This window comes from Ranitomeya variabilis, chromosome 2, assembly GCF_051348905.1.
Source record: "Ranitomeya variabilis isolate aRanVar5 chromosome 2, aRanVar5.hap1, whole genome shotgun sequence".
Taxonomy (NCBI): domain Eukaryota; kingdom Metazoa; phylum Chordata; class Amphibia; order Anura; family Dendrobatidae; genus Ranitomeya; species Ranitomeya variabilis.
The window spans coordinates 388,784,934-388,808,491 of record NC_135233.1 but is presented as its reverse complement, the minus strand read 5'-3'; the positions used below and the strand labels follow the sequence as shown (position 1 = coordinate 388,808,491).

The window sequence follows — 23,558 nt, the reverse complement described above, 5'->3', positions numbered from 1 at the left end:
ATAGTAGTTATATTCTTGCACATAGGGGCAGTATTATAGTAGTTATATTCTTGTACATAGGAGCAGTAGTATAGAAGTTATATTCTTGTACCTAGGAGCAGTATTATAGTAGTTATATTCTTCTACATAGGAGCAGTAGTATAGAAGTTATATTCTTGTACCTAGGAGCAGTATTATAGTAGTTATATTCTTGTACATAGGAGCAGTAGTGTAGAAGTTATATTCTTTTACATAGGGGCAACAAAATCTACACAACAAAATGACTAACGGGTCCAGCAGTATGTAGAAAATTACAATTTTATTAATTTTAAAAATAGCCACAATCAGGCCAAAAATCCAAAGTGCAAGAGAGAAATGTGTAGTAGATTTTACATACAATATGTAACGTTATAAAAGTAAGGACGCGCACAGGACATTGGAAACGAAAATGAGGTAGGTATAATAACCTCCTTGGTGGGCACAAAGATTATTTAACCATATAAAACCCACCTCAAAACAGAGGGGGTTAATTGCAATTAGAGCCCTAATGTGCCCTACCCTAGTGCCATAATGGTACATACAGCACCATACATAGTAGAGGATGTCCGCCACAGAATAAAATTTTTAAATCATAATTACCAAGTAATACAGACGATTAAGGGCACAAGTGTCACCAATGACCCAGCGCATCCGCCCGACTCGCGTTTCGGACCTTCCTTCTTCCAAGGGGGCCTGCATTACCGTACAATTTCCTACCTTTTATACCTTAGTTGCAACAATGCCAGCTGGCGGAGCGTCGCCGCGAAACCGGAAGCTGGAGCCGGAAGTGACGCTCATATTCCCCAGGCAACAGCGACCCCGGCCGGCGTCGGCGTCACGTGACGGCAGGTCCTGAGGACACCGCTCGCCACGAAAGCCGCCGAAAGCCGCCCAGGGGCGCAAAGACAAGGGGGACATGCGCATACAGGCACAGAGCCGCAGCTTCATACAGCAGCATAAAAAACACGCATGAAGAGAACTTCATAATATAGTACCCAAAAAAAAGAAAAGGGGACAGAAAACTAGACAAATGAAACCATACCCAGTAAAAGCAAACAACATATAGGCATCACAGAATTAACAATACAAACTATATCAAAAAATATCACAATAAATGCCGAGATCGTGAAACTCGATTGAGGTAAGGATGTAACAATTCTGTCTTCATCATTATTATATTATTAGAGTCTTCTCCATCACTTATTCTTTGTTTCAGCACATTGACACTCGATCACCAGTCAAATATTGATATTTTCATTGAGTCCAGATGGATGGACCGTACCCAATGTCCAAATCCATCTGGACTCCAACTGAGCCAGCCGTTTGGAGACCCCCCCACCGTGGATACCAACATCAATTCTGTCAATACCACGGAACCTAAGGAGGGCACCGTCACAGTTATGGTGATCCTTAAAATGGCAGGGAAGTGTTTTTAGCATGGATGTGTCCGATTCTGTTGCCGCAGCCATAATGCCACGTACGTGCTCCCTAACCCGTGTTTTAAACTGCCGTGTAGTCAAACCCATGTAGATTTTACCACACGGACACACGGCATAATATATCACATTCTTGTCAATACAAGTAATCCATTTCCTGATATTAAATTGTCGTGAACCATCAGAATTACTAAATGTATTGCAACGGTCAATGTTGGAACACGCAATACAGCGGCCGCAGGGGGCATAGCCATGCTTCCCCGCCATTTTGTCCAAAAAGGTAGTAGTTGTTTCACTTACATAATGACTGGACGAAATGGTCCCGCAAGTTTCTGGATCGCCTTGCTGTGACGGATGCCCTCTCCGGGAGGAATCTGGAAATTATTGGATCCGCCTTAAGGATATGCCAAGATCTCTCTAATGCCCTTCTCATTTGAGGGAAATGGGAATGAAATTTAGTTATAAAGCGAACCACTTCCTTCTTGTTTCTGTCAGTCTTAGCTTCATACAACAATGTATGGCGGGATGCAAATCTTGCCCGATTATAGGCTTTTTTTAACTTGCGATTACTGTAACCACGCTCAACTAACCGGCCCTTAAGATCTTCCGCCTGTCTAAAGAAGTCTTCATTGGTTGAACACAGCCTGCGTAGGCGCAAAATCTGACCAGTGGGAATGGATTGGACCATATGGCCAGGATGGGAGGAAGTGGCGTGCAGGAGCATATTGGTGGAGGTAGGTTTACGGAAGATATCTGTTTGTATCTTCCCATATCTATCCCTCTTAAGTGTGACATCCAGGAACTCCATGGTGTCACTATCATACTTATAAGTGACATAGATATTCAATGTATTATCATTGAGTGACCGCATTAAGTCCCGGAGGTCTTTTTCCGACCCCTGCCAGATCAGCAAGATGTCGTCAATGTACCGCGTCCAGGAAAGGATGCGGCACACTGGCGATGACCAATCCGGCAGGGAGAGGTCCCTCTCCCACAGCCCCAGGAACAGATTGGCGTAGGCCGGGGCAAAAGAAGCCCCCATAGCTGTTCCCTGAAGCTGCAGGAAGAAGGATCCCTTGAAAACAAAAAAATTATGCGTCAAAGTGAAGCCAAGTAACTCGATCACCAAATCAATAATCTCTTTCGGTAAGCTGGAGGTACCCAAATAGAACGTCACTGCCCTTAAACCATCCTCGTGCCTGATGCTGGTATATAGGGACTCAATGTCCCCTGTAACCAGCATCATATCCTCATCAAGACATATACCGTCCACCTGTCTTAACAGATCACCCGTATCCTTCAAAAACAATGGCAAGCCCTCAACTAAAGGTTGTAACTTGGAATCAATCCATTTATTGATGTTCTCCAGGAAGCCCCCCCTACCTGAAACTATAGGACGGCCAGGGGGCGTCTGCACGTCCTTATGAATTTTTGGTAACAAATAGAAGGTGGGGACAGTAGGCTCCGTAACCACCAATGCGGTAGCCAATTCCTTAGTGATTGTCCCCACCTCCCTAGCGTTGTTAATAATAGTCTGTAACTGTGCGGAGTAGGCGGTAGTATAGTAGTTATATTCCTGTACATAGGGGCAGTATTATAGTAGCTATATTCTTGTATATAGGGGCAGTATTCTAGTAGTTATATTCTTGTATGTAGGAGCAGTATTATAGTAATTATATTCTTGTACGTAGGAGCAGTATTATAGTAGTTATATAGTTATATTCTTGTACGTAGGAGCAGTATTATATTAGTTATATTCTTGTACGTAGGGGCAGTATTACAGTAGTTATATTCTTGTACATAGGATCAGTATTATAGTAGTTATATTCTTGTACATAGGGGCAGTATTGTAGTAGTTATATTCTTGCACATAGGGGCAGTATTATAGTAGTTATATTCTTCTACATAGGGGAAGTATTATAGTAGTTATATTCTTGTACATAGAAGCTGTTTGATAGTAGTTATATTCTTGTACATAGAAGCAGTATTGTTGTCGATATATTCTTGTACATAGGGGCAGTATTATAGCAGATATATTCTTGTACATAGGGGCAGTATTATAGCAGATATATTCTTGTACATAGGGGACAGTATTATAGTAGTTATATTCTTGTACATAGGAGCAGTATTGTAACAGATATATTCTTGTACATAGGGGACAGTTTTATAGTAGTTATATTCTTGTCCATAGGGGCAGTATTATAGTAGTTATATTCTTGTACATAGGGACAGTATTACAGTAGTTATATTCTTGTACATAGGATCAGTATTATAGTAGTTATATTCCTGTGAATAGGGGCAGTATTATAGTAGTTATATTCTTGTACATAGGGGCAGTATTATAGTAGTTATATTCCTGTACATAGAGGCAGTATTATAGCAGTTATATTCTTGTACATAGGAGCAGTATTATAGTAGTTATATTCCTGTACATAGGAGCAGTATTATAGTAGTTATGTTCTTGCACATAGGAGCAGTATTATAGTAGTTATATTCTTGCACATAGGGGCAGTATTGTTATAGGTTAGTATCGGGAATAAACTAGAAAAGTGGAGATATCTCTCATTGGGAAAAGATTATAAAATCCTATTAAACCCACTCAAAAGCGTGTTCATATTTGCACATTTTTATCATGTAGTTTAGTATTTTGTTTTTCCCTTTTATATCTGGACTTGCTGTGATGTTGGTGGACACAGCTGTAGTTGGCTCTAGATGCAGCCATTAATAGATAATCCTGGGGTTCTACCTACTTACACATTTATATTATTTACCAATCCTGGAATTTTGTTGAATAAAAAGAAAAATGTCAGGAATTTTTCTCTCTTTGATAGCAGGGTCTGGCCGGACTGTGATGTGACATGTGGAGTGTGATCTGTACTGACCAGAAGTGACAGATTCAGCTTCTCTGCTGTAGAGTAAGAATAAACAGCGCCAACATCTTCACCGTCCGGCTCAGTGCACAGACGACAGACGGACGGGGATTTACCAGGGCTCACGGTTCACTCCAGTGAGATCTTCATTAATATGTGTCTCTCACTTTCTCTAGGTATCTGTATCTTTGTGTTGCTCTTATTTTATTACACTTACTCCATATACTGAGGAATCTGCAGGACAAAATCCATAAATCACAAATTAAAAAGTAACAATCATTTTAATTTTTATTTCATGTATCAATAGTTCTAAGAAAAATTAGCAACTTTGTAACGTATTTTATCAGAGAAATGTGATTCTTTCCCCTCCTGGACTGATCATTCACTCCCAATTCATGGGTAAAATCTGTATTTGGGCAAAGTCAGACCTTCACGTTACTGAGATAGGAGAAGTCAGGTGATGTTTATAAGGGGAAACAGACACGGACATTCTGCTGCAAGTTCTCCTAAAACGACAGTGACAGTTCTCCATAGAATGTTATGGGCACCAACTGTCATCTACCAGTAATGGGACAATCTGTATTCACTGAAATAGATTTTACCTGTGAATTAAGAATTTTGGGAATGAGTGAAGACCCCAGCATCCTGGATACACACAGACCCCACATGCACCATGTAACACTGGGAGGAACAGTCACAGAAGAGAACATGGTGAAATAAGGAGATTGTTACAGACTGCAGAGCAAGGTGTTTGATTGTAAAATTGGAGATTTCAGACTGAAACTTAATGCAAATGTTGTACTTTAAGGTACCCACAGGTTTATGCAAAAATAATCTTTCTTTAGCAATGGTGTCCATAGTGCGCAGTGTCCATAGAACGAGGATGTGGTGCAGTTACTCCTTCGCCTGGAGCTTGAACAATCAGCGTTAGTTGATGTCCACACAGTGACTTATGGCACAGCTCCACTTCTCACACAAGTCACCGAAAACACGAAATGTGAAGATTGTAGAGATATAAGCAAAAATAAAACCGAGACACGGAAACGTCACATGAACGTCAGAGTGAAGTCTGGCTGGGCGAAGAAAGTGCGACTGTGAACCAAAGATCTAATGATGGTGGCATTCCACTGGTGGGGCGGTATGTTATCAGCATTATCAGGGCCGTGATCTGTGATATCTGTGAGCCCTCGCAGGCAGGGTCCTCCCTCCTTATGTGCCTGTATGCCTTGTTTTTTGCTCATGTTTATTGTACTTGTCTATGTTTGCCCATTTTCACATGTAAAGTGCCATGGAATAAATGTCGCTATAAAAATGTATAATAATAATATCTGGAGGAAGTTTTATATATCCGGAGCCTCCTCGATCATCTGCAGTTTCATCATTTCGGTTGACTCCGTAATCTTTACGATTTATTTCAACAGAAGCCAATCTTACAATCATCGTGACTGCAGCTCTGGAGGTGACTGAGGGGTAATACATGAGGTAAGAGCAGAATAGTGAGTGCAGCTCTGGAAGTAACTGGAGGATAAGACAAGACGTAAGAGCAGAATAGTGACTGCAGCTCTTGAGGTGACTGGAGGGTAAGACACGATGTAACAGCAGAATAGTGACTGCAGCTCTGGAGGTGACTGGAGGATAAGAGATGATGTAACAGCAGAATAGTGACTGCAGCTCTGGAGGTGACTGGAGGGTAATACATGAGGTAAGAGCAGAATAGTTAGTGCAGCTCTAGAAGTAACTGGAGGATAAGAAGACGTAAGAGCAGAATAGTGACTGCAGCTCTGGAGGTGACTGGAGGATGGATGATGTACCATGCTTTGCACTGCCGTTCATTCTTATGCCGTGCAGATCAGATATAGCTTGGCGCAGCGTCACTTTTTGCTGTGCAGCCGGCAATTCTTGATAAAGGCCGAGTTGGTGGGCAGCGCCGGCGGTTTGGTCTTGCTGTCTTGGCCGGAGATGTGGAGCACTGGAGTGATGAATTCGGAGCTGCCCCCGCTGGTGACGCAGCACGGACACTGCAGCGCGGCCCCCTTGCCCTTGGGGTGATCCAGGTTGTGCTCCTGCGATATCTGCAGGCTGATCTGGTGCATGTTGTGCAGGATGGCGGTCCACATGAGGGGGTGCGGGGAGGTGCCGGTGGTCACGGTCTCCTCGTAGCATTGCTTATAAAGCTCCTGCATCTTTTTCTCTATGAAACCGTTCAGAACAGAGTTAGAGAAGGGAGCGGAGGGCAGGATTTGGCTATCTACACTGGGTGGCCCCTCTCCTCCCAGGAGTCCCCCAGGATTCTCTTTCGGAGGACTGCTGCTGTCAATGTCGGCTGAGAGCAGCACCGGGCCGTCCTCACAGTCCGCGTCCAGGATGCACCCGGAGTCCACTTTATGGAGGATGTGATCGCCGGCGATGTGCAGGTCGGGATAGTTCTTGTAGATGCTGCCGTATGGACTGGACCACGACGTGTAGAGATCCAGGGAGACGTCACTCACCGCCTGGCGCCTGGGGATACACAGCGCTTGTGATGGCGCAACGGGGGGCTCAGCGGGATGTGGCGGATCCAGTCCATGATCCCTGCAGGACGAGGCCGTGCCCCCCGCACACTGCGCCAGTGACTTCCCCTCCCCTCCGTCCTCCTGCTCCTTAACGTCCAGCAGCTCTCTGTAGATCGCTGTGCAGAGGAACGACTCCGACAACATGGCGGCCACTGCGATAGCCTGCGGATAAACAAGATAGAGAGGACTGAGCACAAAGCAATACGTCACAGATATAATATATATTAGACGGCGCCCCACCCTGGAGACATCCACATAGTGCAGCCTCAGAGGGCGACGGCGTGCAGAAGAACATCACATTACCGCCATGTCTGGATGAGCGATATAGGCAGAGGAAGGGCTAACAGGCAGCCATCTAATATCAGACTGACCAGTATTACCTACATTACAGAACTGGCCGCCATCATCTCCAGGTCACCTACTGCCACAGATGCTATTCTGGGACTCTTAGTCCTTCCTGTGTCAATGAATGATTCATCTATGCTGCTCCCTCCTTGCATCATCTGACGTTTAGTTCTTTTTTTCTAAATGTTCCTCTTTCCAGTAATATCTTTATCCATTTATGAGAAATAGGAAGTGAAACATATCAGGAGCAGCTCAACCGCAGAGTTAATGTGGGGTCCGCGCTGCGCTACAGTTACCACGTACAAAGAAAGACCATGCAAAACGGATAAATGGTCTGCAGCAAGTTTGGGACCTCCAGGTAAAGTGCTGGTGTGAGATAAGCTCCCTGTTGGTTTATTAGATGTGGCATAAACCAAGTTTAAGCACAAAATAAACATGGCCCTCTGGGCAAAACAGCAAAACAAAATGGTTGCACTAGATACAGTCCTTGCATTAGTGGGGATCAACCCTCTCAGGGTTAGCAAGACCCACAGTTCAGGCATTAACAGTCACAAACCAGTTCTCTGGAGTGCTCCTCTCCAGCCACTGACACCCTCCTGCCTTTGGTGGCCAGCTACTTAAGCCACAGACCAGGTGACTCATCCGCCCATGTGACTGATCACATGATTGTGACATCACACAGGTCCTATCAGTACACGGCAGTGCCTGCTCTGCAGGTGGAGATAACGTAGCTAGGGGTTAAGCTCAGGGGGGGGGGGGAAACATGTGAGTGGGCCCCTAAAGGTACCGTCACACTAGGCGATATCGCCAGCGATCCGTGACGTTGCAGCGACCTGGATAGCGATATCGCTGTATTTGACACGCAGCAGCGATCTGGATCCCGCTGTGAAATTGCTGGTCGCTGCTAGAAGGTGTGCACTTTATTTGGTCGCTAGGTCGCCGTGTATCGCCGTGTTTGACAGCAAAAGCAAGGATACCAGCGATATTTTACACTGGTAACCAGGGTAAACATCGGGTTACTAAGCGCAGGGCCGCGCTTAGTAACCCGATGTTTACCCTGGTTACCAGCGTAAAAGTTAAAAAAACAAACAGCACATACTCACCAGCGCGTCCCCCAGCCTCTGCTTCCTGACACTGACTGAGCGCCGGCCCTAAACTGAAAGTGAAAGCACAGCGGTGACGTCACCGCTGTGCTGTTAGGGCCGGAGCTCAGTCAGTGTCAGGAAGCAGAGGCTGGGGGACGCGCTGGTGAGTATGTGCTGTTTGTTTTTTTAACTTTTACGCTGGTAACCAGGGTAAACATCGGGTTACTAAGCGCGGCCCTGCGCTTAGCAACCCGATGTTTACCCTGGTTACCCGGGGACTTCGGCATCGTTGGTCGCTGGAGAGCGGTCTGTGTGACAGCTCTCCAGCGACCAAACAGCGACGCTGCAGCGATCGGCATCGTTGTCGCTATCGCTGCAGCGTCGCTTAATGTGACGGTACCTTAAGGCTATGTGCACACGTCAGGATTTTGTCAGGCTTTTTCCTCAGGTTTTGTAGCCAAAACCAGGAGTGGAACAATTAGAGGAAAAGTATAATAGAAACATATGCACCACTTTTGCATTTATCACCCACTCCTGGTTTTGGCTACAAAACCTGAGGAAAAAACCTGACAAAATCCTGACGTGTGCACATAGCCTAACAGGCGGACATATCATTAGTGCAAACTATGCGGTAGCACATGGGCCCAAGAGTTAAGGGGGCCCATTTCTACCTCTAAATAAGGTGCAATTTTGTATTTTTAGAAGTTCTTGGGCTTCAAAGGGCCCATATATTGTTCTTGCACATGGGCCCTTTTCTGTCTGTGTCCCCCTGTGGCCCTTAACCAGGTAACTATGATTGTAACTACGGTGGGTATAGGGGAACCTCAGGAGATGACCGCACTGTTATTGAAAATAAATCTCTATACAATAACCAGCACTGATATTACCGCCATACGGTAATACCATATAGTGGTAGATACCAGTCCTGCATGACATAGAGAGATCACAGTACAGTTATAGGTGGTGACTTACAGAGGACGTTCTTTCCGGTGGAGCCATTCACTTTTCTCATCTTTTCCACCTGGCCCAGACTGACAAACTGTGTATACTATTACTTCAACATTTTTCAGTCACGGCTCTGTGTATAGAGAGTGGCGGCTGTAACTGATGCCCCGGGACAGACTGACAGCCGCTACAGCACTATCTGCCACCCAGTAGTTAGGCTTCAATGCTTCATAAGGGCCTACTTAATATTTTGCAGTCCCCCTATGTACAGTAATAACGGCCCCAGCATCGCTGATGAGAGCAGGAGGTCATGTGACGATTTTCTTCTATTGAGAAAAGTCAAACTTGTCTAGTCAACACGTGCAAATAGCAAACGTGGTCGCATGACCGCCTGATCACACCAGTGGTCTTGGGGTCTCATGACGGCAGGCGCACCCCATCATGATTTGGCAGTCTGTAGAGTGACTGCAGACAATTATCCCAAGCCTTTAGTAAAAGGGAACCTGTCACCCCCCCCCAGGGCCTATTAAGGTAAAAGAGCCACCTACTTCAGTACTACGGCTGCATTCTGTGAAGGTGGCTCTTATGTTTTTTATCCCTAATAACGCTGAAATATTCACTTTTATAAATTGTGTGCCATACCTGTATTGAGTCTGGGGGGTACGTTTTCTCCCCCTGACTCAGCCGCCTCACAGCCGTTCATCCCACCGAGCACCACCTCCTTTCTGTCTTGTGCCGTCACTCTGCAATTATTTCTCGGGCATGGGCAGTGTGCTCTGCCCTGGAACTTATATCAAGTGATGTAAGTAGATCGCACCTGCGCACAGCGCCAGATTCCCAGCCCCGCAGTGTGAATAAATCATAACACACTGCGGGGCGGGATCTCAGACCTCCGCTACACGCAGGCGCGATATCAGTACACCAGCTGATGTGAGTTCCAGGGCAGCGCACACGGCGCATGCCCGAAAAATGAGGCATCGGCGCCCGGTGGGATGATGGACGGCTGGGAGGCGGTTGTGTCCAGGGACAAAAGACGTACCCCCCAGACTCAATACAGGTATGGCACACAATTTATAAAAGTGAGTATTTCAGCGTTATTAGGGATCAAAAACATAAGAGCCACCTTCACAAAATGCAGCCTTAGCGCTGCTGAAGGTGGCTGGCTCTATTACCTTAATAGGCCCTGGGGGGTGACAGGTTCCCTTTAATAATTTAATTATAAGCAATTTATTCTTCTAACATAGAATGCAGCCCGTGGTTACTGTATTGTTATACTTGTTAGGGGGCAGACGGACTGACGTATTTCTCATGTGAGGATCGCATCGCAATCCTCGGACTGACCGTTGGCTCTCCTGACCTGAGGCTGACAGCTGCATAGTAATCTATCACGCTGTCAAGCTTATGTCAGGAGAGGTGTCGGGGCCAGTCCGAGGATTGTAATGCGATCGTCTCATGAGTTATACAGTGTCTGTCTGCGCCCTTATGCTAATACTTATCCTTGTTATAGTAATATTAACCTTCTTTGCTATGCTTGTTTTACTAATACTTATAAAAGACCCAGCTCGCAATAATAAAAAGCCCCCGGCCTCCCCATCTCCAGCCCCCAAGACAGCAACTATTAGGGTATGTTTCCACAGGGCGTATTGCTTGGGTTTTTGCTGGGGATTGGACGCGGTGTACATCCGCAGCTTCCAGATGTTACAGCATAGTGGAGGGGATTTCATGAAATCCCATCTCCACTATGCGTACATAGACGCAGGTGGCAGACCTGCGTAACCGGACATGTGGCGCGCCTTTCTAGACAGCAGCGTGTCTATTTATCTTGTGGAGATGCTCCATCTCCACAAGATAAATAAAACACAGTCTATGAATAGGATGTGGTGATTCCACCTGTGTTCAATGAATATATGCGGAATCACCACGCGTACAACAGGGGGCAGCGCTTTGGGCGGAGCGGGGTATCTGCTGCGTCCAATGCCAATACACCTCGAGGACACATACCCTCACATATGATGGAGTGAATATCTCATAACATTAAACAGTATAAGGCTATGTTCACACGCTGCGGTTTTTGAAGCGGATCCGCAGCGGATTTACAGCTGCGGATCCGCAGACGTTTTCCATGCAGGGTACAGTACAATGTTACCCTATGGAAAACCAAATCCGCTGTGCCCACTTTGCTTTTTTCCGCTAGCAAATCCGCGCTGATTTTCTGCGGAAAAAAAGAAGTAGCATGTCAATTCTTTCTGCGGATTCCGCAGCGGGTTTCCACCTGCACCAATAGGAAAGTGCAGCTGGAAACCCGCAGTGGAATCCGCAGTAGAAACCGCACAAAAAACCGCAGTGAAAACCACCGCGGTTTTGCACTGCGGTTTTTCCAAATCCGCAGCTGAAAAAAAGGATAGTGTGAACAAGCCCTAATAATAATCAGCCCCCCCCAGTGCCCCCTCACCCACGTCAGCCCTCACAATATCCTCAAACTCTCCCATTCACCCCCAGTACCCTGTCCCCTTCCCACAATACCACCATCCTCTCTCATTCACCCCCACAGTGCCCTGTCCCCCTGCACACCCACAATAACCCCCATCGTTTCACATTTACCCCACAGTGCCCTGTCCTCCTCTCCCACTTCAGCCCCTACACTACCACAATCCTCTCACATTCACCCCCACAGTGACCATGATAGGCCTAAATCGAATTACTCTAAGGCCGGCCTCACACTAGCGAGTTTTACGGACGTATGAGCGCATAAACTACGTCCGTAAAACTCGCATTACATACGGCACAATTATTCTCAATGGGGCTGCTCCTATTAGCCGTATATTACGGTTCAGTATTATACGGCTTTCTACGGCCGTACAAAATCGCAGCATGCTGCGTTTGTCACCGTATTGCGCAAAAAAAATCGCCAATGAAAGTCTATGGGGGCGAGAAAAATACGGATTCCACACGGACCAGCAGTGTGACTTGCGAGAAATACGCAGCGCTGTTAGTGAAAAGTCGGTAATTCAATTGCCGGCTTTGCATTTCTCCTTCACAAACCCGACAGGATATGAGACATGGTTTACATACAGTAAACCATCTCATATCCCCATTTTTTTTGCATATTCCACACTACTAATGTTAGTAGTGGGTATGTGCAAAATTTCAGCGCTGTAGCTGCTGAAATAAAGGGTTAAATGGCGGAAAAAATTGGCGTGGGCTCCCGCGCAATTTTCTCCGCCAGAGTGGTAAAGCCAGTGACTGAGGGCAGATATTAATAGCCAGGAGAGGGTCCATGGTTATTGGCCCCCCCCCCCCGTGGCTAAAAACATCTGCCCCCAGCCACCCCAGAAAAGGCACATCTGGAAGATGCGCCTATTCTGGCACTTGGCCACTCTCTTCCCACTCCCTGTAGCGGTGGGATATGGGGTAATGAAGGGTTAATGCCACCTTGCTATTGGAAGGTGACATTAAGCCAGATTAATAATGGAGAGGCGTCAATTATGACACCTATAAATTATTAATCCAATTGTTGGAAAGGGTTAAAAAAACACACACACACATGATTTAAAAGTATTTTAATGAAATAAACACAGCAGTTGTTGTAATAATTTATTGTTCTCTCAATCCATCAGTAACACCCTCGCTTGGAAAAATAATAAACGCACAAGATACATACCTTCTGGTGAACCGTCTCGTCCCACGAAGTAATCCATCTGAAGGGGTTAACTAATATTACAGGCAGAGCTGCGATAAACCACTCGCTCGTGCCTGTAATCCCCGGGTGCTGAAAGGAAAGCAGTGATCTATACTTACATTCAGTCGCGGTGATGCGCCCCTGCTGGATGTTCTCATGAACTGCAGCCTGGGAACTTTTTCCCACGCTCCAGGTCATATGAGGACATCCACCAGGGGGCGCATCACCGCGACTGAAGGAAATGTAGGTCAATGACCTACATTTCATTCATTCGCCGGGGATTACAGGCACGGAGCACAGCTGCATTTAGCAGGGCTCGTGCCTGTAATATTAGTTAACCCCTTCAGATGGATTACTTCGTGGGACGAGACGGTTCACCAGAAGGTATGTATCTTGTGCGTTTATTATTTTTTCCAAGCGAGGGTGTTCCTGATGGATTGAGAGAACAATAAATTATTACAACAACCGCTGTGTTTATTTCATTAAAATACTTTGAAATCATGTGTGTGTGTGTTTTAACCCTTTCCAACAATTGGATTAATAATGGATAGGTGACATAATTGACGCCTCTCCATTATTAATCTGGCTTAATGTCACCTTACAATAGCAAGGTGGCATTAACCCTTCATTACCCCATATCCCACCGCTACAGGGAGTGGGAAGAGAGTGGCCAAGTGCCAGAATAGGCGCATCTTCCAGATGTGCCTTTTCTGGGGTGGCTGGGGGCAGATGTTTTTAGCCACGGGGGGGCCAATAACCATGGACCCTCTCCTGGCTATTAATATCTGCCCTCAGTCACTGGCTTTACCATTCTGGCGGAGAAAATTGCGCGGGAGCCCACGCCAATTTTTTCCGCCATTTAACCCTTTATTTCAGCAGCTACAGCGCTGAAATTTTGCACATACACACTACTAACATTAGTAGTGTGGAATATGCAAAAAAAGGGGATATGAGATGGTTTACTGTATGTAATCATGTCTCATATCCTGTCGGGTTTGTGCAGGAGAAATGAGAAGCCGGCAATTGAATTACCGGCTTTTAACACATATCGCGCTGAATGAAATCTAAATACAGAATATATATATATATGTGTCTCAATGACATATATATATATATATACTGTATATATGTTTTCCCGAACATTTGAGCACATAAATCCATTAGATGTCGGTTTTGCAAGCCTGCGCGAAAATCTCGCAGTACGGATGCCATACGGATTACATACGGAGGATGCCATGCGCAAAATACGCTGACACACCCTGACTACGGATCAATATTTTGGGAACATTTCTCTGTATTACGGCCGTAGTACGGACGTATAATACGTGGCGTATTGTCTTACGCCCAGTGTGAGGCCGGCCTAATAAATTCCATCCCCACTTAGGCTAGTTTCACACTAGCGTTAACTGCATTACGTCGCAAATCCGTTTTTTACCGAAAAAACGGATGCGTCAAAAAAAGTGAAAAACGTATGCAACGCATACAGCATTTCGACGGATCCGTCGCAAATCCGTTAAACGTTTCCGTCTAAAATACTGGATGCGTTGCATACGTTGCATCCGTTTTTACCATCCGTTGCATCCGTTTTTACGACTGATCCGTTTTTAAAATGGGAGGCTCCCACATTTGATTGGCTACTGGAAAATATGGAAAACTATATAGTTACTGTTTTTACAGCCCATCTTTGAGGGTTTTAGTTTTGTGGCAGCGATGGAAGGTGTTCTTGTGAGCATTGCTAGTTTGGTTACCGACATTATCTTTGAGACGAATCGCCTGGATATCATAGTGCGGGAGAAGGAGGCGGCAGCGGAAAAACGGAGGATGCTTCTGCAGCAACGGAGACGGAGGCGACTCTGGATACATCCGATTAATGAACTATGGATGATGATAAAGGGATCCAAACCCTAACCCTACCCCTAACCTCACCCCTAACCGTTTAATGAACATTTTCTGACAGTCATAGTGCCACGTATTTCAGTGCCACGTATTTCAGTGCCACGTATTTCAGTGCCACGTATTTCAGTGCCACGTATTTCAGTGCCACGTATATAAGTGCCACGTATATAAGTGCCACGTATTTCAGTGCCACGTATTTCAGTGCCACGTATTTCAGTGCCACGTATTTCAGTGCCACGTATATAAGTGCCACGTATATAAGTGCCACGTATAACCACGTAGTTATAGTATTTATAGTACGTGGCACTTAAACACGTGGCACTTATATACGTGACACTTAAATACGTGGCACTGAAATACGTGGCACTGAAATACGTGGCACTTATATACGTGGCACTTATATACGTGGCACTTATATACGTGGCACTTAAATACGTGGCTGGCTGGGGTCTTGTGGCTGGCAGTCTTCTCTCTGGGTCTTGCTGGCATATGTGGGGTTGAAGGCCCAGGCCAGGTTTATATAGATTTGGGGGTGTCTGGCCAATTGGCAACAAAATCCAGCTTCTGAGCATGCTCAGTGTAAAAAAACGTATTGCAGCGCTGCATTGCGTCGTACGACGTGTCCCGACGCATCCGTCGCTCATAGGCTTCCATTGTAGCCAACGACGTATGCCGCAGGATGCGTCGCGACACGTTTTTTAGGCGGAGACAAAAAACGTTACAAGCAACGTTTTTTGCCGACGACGTGTGGCCAAATTTCGACGCATCCGTCGTAAAACGGACACGACGTATGTCAATCCGTCGCAATACGTCGCCAATACAAGTCTATGGGGAAAAAACGCATCCAGCAAAAACTTTTGCTGGATGCGTTTTTTCTGAAAAAAGACGTTTTGAGACGTAATGCAGTTAACGCTAGTGTGAAAGTAGCCTTACTGATGACGTTTTCAGACAGTGAGGAGAACCAGGAAGTGTCCAGATAGATGCAGGAGGGCACTAGGACCCAGCGTGCCTCAGCCAAACCCAGCGTGCACACACTGCACAGCCAGAAGGTAACTGCAGCTAGGAAGAGACTCCTCGGGTGAGACCACATTGCTCTCTGCACGGAGGGAGGCTCTGCAGCCGGCGTTGTGCTGCTCTCTCCCTGACACCTCAGACTCGGCAGTGGATCTCCCGGAGGGCCCCTTCAGGTGACTGGGCCCGGGGAAATGGCCCCCTCTGCCCCCCCAGTAGCTACGCTACTGCGTGGACACCTCCCACCCACTCTATGGATGTCCACATAAAAACCTTAGCTTAACCCCTTCACCCCCAAGGGTGGTTTGCACGTTAATGACCGGGCCAATTTTTACAATTCTGACCACTGTCCCTTTATGAGGTTATAACTCTGGAATGCTTCAACGGATCCCGGTGATTCTGACATTGTTTTCTCGTGACATATTGTACTTCATGATAGTGGTAAAATTTCTTTGATATTACCTGCGTTTATTTGTGAAAAAAACGGAAATTTGGCGAAAATTTTGAAAATTTTGCAATTTTTCAACTTTGAATTTTTATGCAATTAAATCACAGTGATATGTCACACAAAATACTTAATAAGTAACATTTCCCACATGTCTACTTTACATCAGCCCAATTTTGGAACCAAAATTTTTTTTTGTTAGGGAGTTAAGGGTTAAAATTTGACCAGCAATTTCTCATTTTCACAACACCATTTTTTGTTTAGGGACCACATCTCATTTGAAGTAATTTTGAGGGGTCTATACGATAGAAAATAACCAAGTGTGACACCATTCTAAAAACTGCACCCCTCAAGGTGCTCAAAACCACATTAAAGAAGTTTATTAACCCTTCAGGTGTTTCACAGGTATTTTTGGAATGTTTAAATAAAAATGAGCATTTAACTTTTTTTTCACACAAAATTTACTTCAGCTCCAATTTGTTTTATTTTACCAAGGGTAACAGGAGAAAATGGACGCCAAAAGATGTTGTACAATTTGTCCTGAGTACGCCAATACCCCATATGTGGGGGTAAACCACTGTTTGGGCGCATGACAGAGCTCGGAAGCGAAGGAGCGCCATTTGACTTTTCAATGCAAAATTGACTGGAATTGAGATGGGACACCATGTTGCGTTTGGAGAGCCCCTGATATGCCTAAACATTGAAACCCCCCACAAGTGACACCATTTTGGAAAGTAGACCCCCTAAGGAGCTTATCTAGAGGTGTGGTGAGCACTTTGACTCACCAAGTGCTTCACAGAAGTTTATAATGCAGAACCGTAAAAATAAAAAATCATATTTTTTCTCAAAAATTATCTTTTCACCCCCAATTTTTTATTTTCCCAAGGGTAAGAGAAGAAATTGGACCCCAAAAGTTGTTGTACAATTTGTCCTGAGTACGCTGATACCCCATATGTGGGGGTAAACCACTGTTTGGGCGCATGGGAGAGCTCGGAAGGGAAGGAGCGCCGTTTGACTTTTCAATGCAAAATTGACAGGAATTGAGGTGGGACGCCATGTTGCATTTGGAGAGCCACTAATGTGCCTAAACATTGAAACCCCCCACAAGTGACACCATTTTGGAAAGTAGACCCCCTAAGGAACTTATCTAGAGGTGTGGTGAGCACTTTGACCCACCAAGTGCTTCACAGAAGTTTATAATGCAGAACCGTAAAAATAAAAAATCATATTTTTTCACAAAAATTATCTTTTCACCCCCAATTTTTTATTTTCCCAAGAGTAAGAGAAGAAATTGGACCCCAAAAGATGTTTTACAATTTGTCCTGAGTACGCTGATACCCCATATGTGGGGGTAAACCACTGTTTGGGCGCATGGCAGAGCTCGGAAGGGAAGGAGCGCCATTTGACTTTTCACTGCAAAATTGACAGGAATTGAGATGGGACGCCATGTTGCGTTTGGAGAGCCACTGATGTGCCTAAACATTGAAACCCCCCACAAGTGACACCATTTTGGAAAGTAAACCCCCTAAGGAACTTATCTAGAGGTGTAGTGAGCACTTTGACCCACCAACTGCTTCACAGAAGTTTATAATGCAGAGCCGTAAAAATAAAACAAACATTTTTTTCCCACAAAAATTATTTTTTAGCCCCCAGTTTTGTATTTTCCTGAGGGTAACAGGAGAAATTGGACCCCAAAAGTGGTTGTCCAATTTGTCCTGAGTACGCTGATACCCCATATGTGGGGGGGAACCACTATTTGGGTGCATGGGAGGGCTCGGAAGGGATGGAGCGCCATTTTGAATGCAGACTTAGATGGAATGGTCTGCAGGCGTCACATTGCGTTTGCAGAGCCCTAATGTACCTAAACAGTAAAAAAAAAACACAAGTGACACCATTTTGGAAAGTAGACCCCCTAAGCAACTCATCTAGATGTGTTGTGAGAGTTTTGAACCCTCAAGTGTTTCACTACAGTTTATAACGCATAGCCGTGAAAAAAACAAACAAAACATTTTCACCCCAAAATTATTTTTTAGCCCCCAGTTTAGTATTTTCCCAAGGGTAACAGGAGAAATTGGACCCCAAAAGTTGTTGTCCAATTTGTCCTGAGTACGCTGATACCCCATATGTGGGGGGGAACCACTGTTTGGGCGCATGGGAGGGCTCGGAAGGGAAGGAGCGCCATTTGGAATGCAGACTTAGATGGAATGGTTTGCAGGCGTCAGATTGCATTTGCAGAGGCCCTAATGTACCTAAACAGTAGAAACCCACCACAAGTGACACCATTTTGGAAAGTAGACCCCCTAAGGAACTCATCTAGATGTGTTGTGAGAGCTTTGAACCCCCAATTGTTTCACTACAGTTTATAACGCAGAGCCATGCAAATAAAAAATATTTTTTTTCCACAAAAATTATTTTTTAGCCTCCAGTTTTGTATTTTCCCAAGGGTAACAGGAGAAATTGGACCCCAAAAGTTGTTCTCCAATGTGTTCCGAGTACGCTGATACCCCATATGTTGGGGTAAACCCCTGTTTGGGCGCACGGGAGAGCTCGGAAGGGAAGGAGCACTGTTTTACTTTTTCAACGCAGAATTGGCTGAAATTGAGATCGGACGCCATGTCGCGTTTGGAGAGCCCCTGATGTGCCTAAACAGTGGAAACCCCCCAATCATAACTGAAACCCTAATCCAAACACACCCCTAACCCTAATTCCAACGGTAACCCTAACCACACCTCTAACCCAGACACACCCCTAACCCTAATCCCAACCCTATTCCCAACCGTAGATGTAGTCCAAACCCTAACTTTAGCCCCAACCCTAACTGTAGCCTTAACCCTAGCCCCAACCCTAACCCTAGCCCCAACCCTAACCCTAGCCCCAACCCTAGCCCCAACCCTAACCCTAGCCCCAGCCCTAACCCTAGCCCCAGCCATAACCCTAGCCCCTGCCCTAACCCCAACCCTAGCCCTAATGGTAAAATGGAAATAAATAAATTTTTTTAATTTTTTTTATTTTTCCCTAACTAAGGGGGTGATGAAAGGGGGTTTGATTTACTTTTATAGCGGGTTTTTTAGCGGATTTTTATGATTGGCGGCTGTCACACACTGAAAGAAGCTTTTTATTGCAAAAAATATTTTTTGCGTTACCACATTTTGAGAGCTATAATTTTTCCATATTTGAGTCCACAGAGTCATGTGAGGTCTTGTTTTTTTGCGGAACGAGTTGACGTTTTTATTGATAACATGTTCAGGCACGGGAGATTTTTTGATCGCTTTTTATTCCGATTTTTGTGAGGCAGAATGATCAAAAACCAGCTATTCATGAATTTCTTTTGGGGGAGGCGTTTATACCGTTCCGCGTTTGGTAAAATTGATAAAGCAGTTTTATTCGTCGGGTCAGTACGATTACAGCGATATCTCATTTACATCATTTTTTTTATGTTTTGGTGCTTTTATACGATAAAAACTATTTTATAGAAAAAATAATTATTTTGGCATCGCTTTATTCTGAGGACTATAACTTTTTTATTTTTTTGCTGATGATGCTGTATGGCGGCTCGGTTTTTGCGGGACAAGATGACGTTTGCAGCGGTACCATGTTTATTTATATCCGTCTTTTTGATCGCGTGTTATTGCACTTTTTGTTTGGCGGTATGAGAATAAAGCGTTGTTTTTTGCCTCTTTTTTTTTTTTTTTTTTTTTTTACGGTGTTCACTGCAGGGGTTAACTAGTGATATAGTTTTATAGGTGGGGTCGTTACGGACGCGGCGATACTAAATATGTGTACTTTTATTGTTTGTTTTTTTTTATTTAGATAAAGGAATGTATTTATGGGAATAATATTTTTTTTTTTTTCTTTATTTAGGAATTTTTTTTTTTATTTTTTTTTTTACACATGTGGGAATTTTTTTTTTTACTTTTTTACTTTGTCCCAGGGGGGGGACATTACAGATCGCTGATCTCACAGTGTGCACAGCACTCTGTGAGATCTCCGATCTCACTTACAGCCGTGCAGGCTGCAGCTTTCATCTGCAGCCTGCTCGGCACCCGGAAGTGATCCCTGCAGGACCCGGATGCAGCCCCGCGGTCATTTTGGATCCGGGGCCTGCAGGGATAGGAGGTAGGAGACCCCCGGAGCAACGCGATCACATCGCGTTGCTCCGGGGGTCTCAGGGAAGCACGCAGGGAGCCCCCTCCCTGCGCGATGCTTCCCTGTACCGCCGGCACACCGCGATCATGTTTGATCGCGGTGTGCCGGGGGTTAATGTGCCGGGGGCGGTCCGTGACCGCTCCTGGCACATAGTGCCGGATGTCAGCTGCGATAGGCAGCTGACACCCGGCCGCGATCGGCCGCGCTCCCCCCGTGAGCGCGGCCGATCGTGCTGGACGTACTATTCCGTCCTTGGGAATTAGGGCCCACCCCACATGGACGGAATAGTACGTCCGATGACAGAAAGGGGTTAAAGTTCACAGCACATTGTGTGCTGGAGGAAAATTGCATCACTGACACCATTAAGTGTAGTGACACATATGGGGATTCTACCAGGTACGGACTGGGGCTGAAATTCAGCCTGGCATTTGAAACCACACAGGCCCATGTTGTCCCCGTCCCCATGAACCAGATGGGATATATTACTAATATTACCCTGGGTGGAGGAAATGAAGATTTACTACAAGACCAATATTTCTAATGATACCCGTGGCCTGCTGGGGAAAGTGACGGAGTCAGCGACCTTGTGCTTCATCACAACTGTTAACAGTATGGGTGTCCTGAGAACATTGATTCTGTTAACAATGTAGCAGACAAGGCGGAACACAACCAGACAGGCCCTGGATCCTACAGTACTTTACCAGTGACTTTGGCACAACAGAGATACATGATAAGATTATGTCTGCAGTCAACACTAAGGGTACTGTCACACATTGGCACTTTGGTCGCTACGACGGTACGATCTGTGACGTTCCAGCGATATCCATACGATATCGCTGTGTCTGACACGCAGCAGCGATCAGGGACCCTGCTGAGAATCGTACGTCGTAGCAGATCGTTTGGAACTTTCTTTCGTCGCTTGATCACCCGCTGACATCGCTGGATCGGTGTGTGAGACAGCGATCCAGCGATGCGTTCGCTTGTAACCAGGGTAAACATCGGGTTACTAAGCGCAGGGCCGCGCTTAGTAACCCGATGTTTACCGTGGTTACCAGCGTAAAAGTAAAAAAAAAAAAAAAACAGTACATACTCACATTCCGGTGTCTGTCCCCCGGCGTTCTGCTTCTCTGCACTGTGAGCGCCGGCCAGCCGGAAAGCGAGCACAGCGGTGACGTCACCGCTGTGCTTTCCGGCTGGCGCAGACACAGTGGAGAGAAGCAGAACGCCGGGGGACAGACACCGGAATGTAAGTATGTACTGTTTTTTTTTTTTTTTTACTTTTACGCTGGTAACCACGGTAAACATCGGGTTACTAAGCGCGGCCCTGCGCTTAGTAACCCGATGTTTACCCTGGTTACCCGGGGCCTTCGGCATCGTTGGTCGCTGGAGAGCTGTCTGTGTGACAGCTCCCCAGCGACCACACAACGACTTACCAACGATCACGGCCAGGTCGTATCGCTGGTCGTGATCGTTGGTAAATCGTATAGTGTGACAGTACCCTAAGGGGAGCTCCCTGTATACAGACATACATAAGATCCTGCCTGCAGCCACCACTAGGGGGAGCGCCCTGTATACAAAGATACATAAGATCCTGTCTGCAGTCACCACTAGGGGGAGCTCCCTGTATACAGAAATAAATAATAGGAACCTATCTGCAGCCACCACTAGAGTGAGCTCCCTATATATAGAGATGCATAGTAATATTCTGTCTGCAGGCACCACTAGCTCCCTCTAGTGGTTGCTGCAAACAGAATTGTATCATGTATCTCTGTATACAGGGAGCTCCCCCTAGTGGTGGCTGCAGACAGGATCTTATCATGTATCTCTGTATACAGGAAGCTCCCCCTAGTGGTGACTGCAAACAGAATCTTATCATGTATCTCTGTATACAGGGAGCTCCCCCTAGTGGTGACTGCAGACAGGATCTTATCATGTATCTCTGTATACAGGGAGCTCCCCCTAGTGGTGGCTGCTGACAGAATCTTATGTATCTCTGTATACAAGGAGCTCCCCCTAGTGGTGACTGGAGACAGGATCTAATCTTGTATCTCTGTATACAGGGAGCTCCCCCTAGTGATGGCTACAGACAGGATCTTATCATGTATCTCTATATACAAGGAGCTCCCACTAGTGACTGGAGACAGGATCTTATCATGTATCTCTATATACAGGGAGCTCCCCCTAGTGGTGGCTCCAGATAGAATCTTATCATGTATCTCTGTATGCAGGGAGCTCCCCCTAGTGGTGACTGCAGACAGGATCTTATCATGTAGCTCTGTATACATGGAGCTCCCCCTAGAGGTGACTACAGCCAGAATCTTACATTGGGGTTTTTATGCTAATTTTCCAGTTCAGTAATTGATGTTTTTTTATGTAACCTGCTGATTTGTTACCCGACTCCAAAGTATAACACAATCACATAAAGATTTGAAGAGATGTGACAGAAATGTCTGGTAGGTGCAGGTCCGTTTCATGACCCTGTGATCACACACCATGCAGAATGGAGGCAGATGAGTGCCAGTTCATCTCCGTGGAGCTGCTGTGATCGCCTCATGCTCTGGATACCTCACCTCTATAAGATGTATGTAATTATCTTACCGTCCGGCGCCGCGTTCCTCGTTCATCGGATTGTCTGCCAGCGTCCCCGCTCCATCCTATTTCTCTGAGATAATGGAGCTTGTGCCGTCATCCATCTCCTGACCCCAAATAACGAGCGCTCTGCACTTCTGCTTTCTATTTTCCAGTTAAAAAGGAGAAGTCTCGTACAACAGATGAAGTGCAGCGTACATACATCCAAGAGGTGGAGAATATACAAAGACTGTGGATCATGTGATGTTTTGTCATCTTTTATTAAAAAGACAAAAGCCTGTTAGATTTTCTATACAATGGGAACATAATACCGCCACACAATACACACATAATCAGGGCCGGTTTTAGGCAAAGTGGGGCCCTAGGCAAAAGATAAAAATGGGGCCCCAAATGCTAACATATTGCACATCACACAGAAGCATTTCTGTTGTGTTTACATGAACTGTGTTCAGGCCTCTAAACGAGTGTGATCGACAATACTGAAGTTGTTCAACACTTATTTCCCGGCCTCTTTACACCAACTGAGAAAGAATGATGGGAA

The 23,558-nt window shown here is 45.6% G+C and overlaps 1 protein-coding gene across 5 annotated transcripts; it reads right to left on the bottom strand.

Moving 5' to 3' along the window:
- Positions 1-3,908: 3,908 nt before the first annotated feature.
- LOC143806258 (TLR adapter interacting with SLC15A4 on the lysosome-like) lies at positions 3,909-23,095 on the bottom strand. Of its 5 annotated transcripts, none has more exons than XM_077286452.1 (2): positions 23,027-23,095; positions 3,909-7,038 (listed from the first exon to the last, which is right to left on the bottom strand). In XM_077286452.1, the coding sequence occupies exon 2, from the start codon at positions 7,018-7,020 to the stop codon at positions 6,196-6,198; it is 825 nt and encodes a 274-aa protein (XP_077142567.1). In that variant the 5' UTR covers positions 7,021-7,038; positions 23,027-23,095; the 3' UTR covers positions 3,909-6,195. The 5 variants fall into 5 exon arrangements, with proteins under 5 accessions (XP_077142567.1, XP_077142565.1, XP_077142566.1 ...); XM_077286450.1 differs by lacking the exon at positions 23,027-23,095 and adding an exon at positions 15,760-16,080; XM_077286451.1 differs by lacking the exon at positions 23,027-23,095 and adding an exon at positions 7,257-7,753.
- Between the last annotated feature and the right edge of the window lie 463 nt (positions 23,096-23,558).

Coding starts and splice junctions, on each gene's coding strand:
- LOC143806258 (XM_077286452.1), bottom strand. CDS start 7,020: ATGTTGTCGGAGTCGTTCCTCTGCACAGCGATCTACAGAGAGCTGCTG.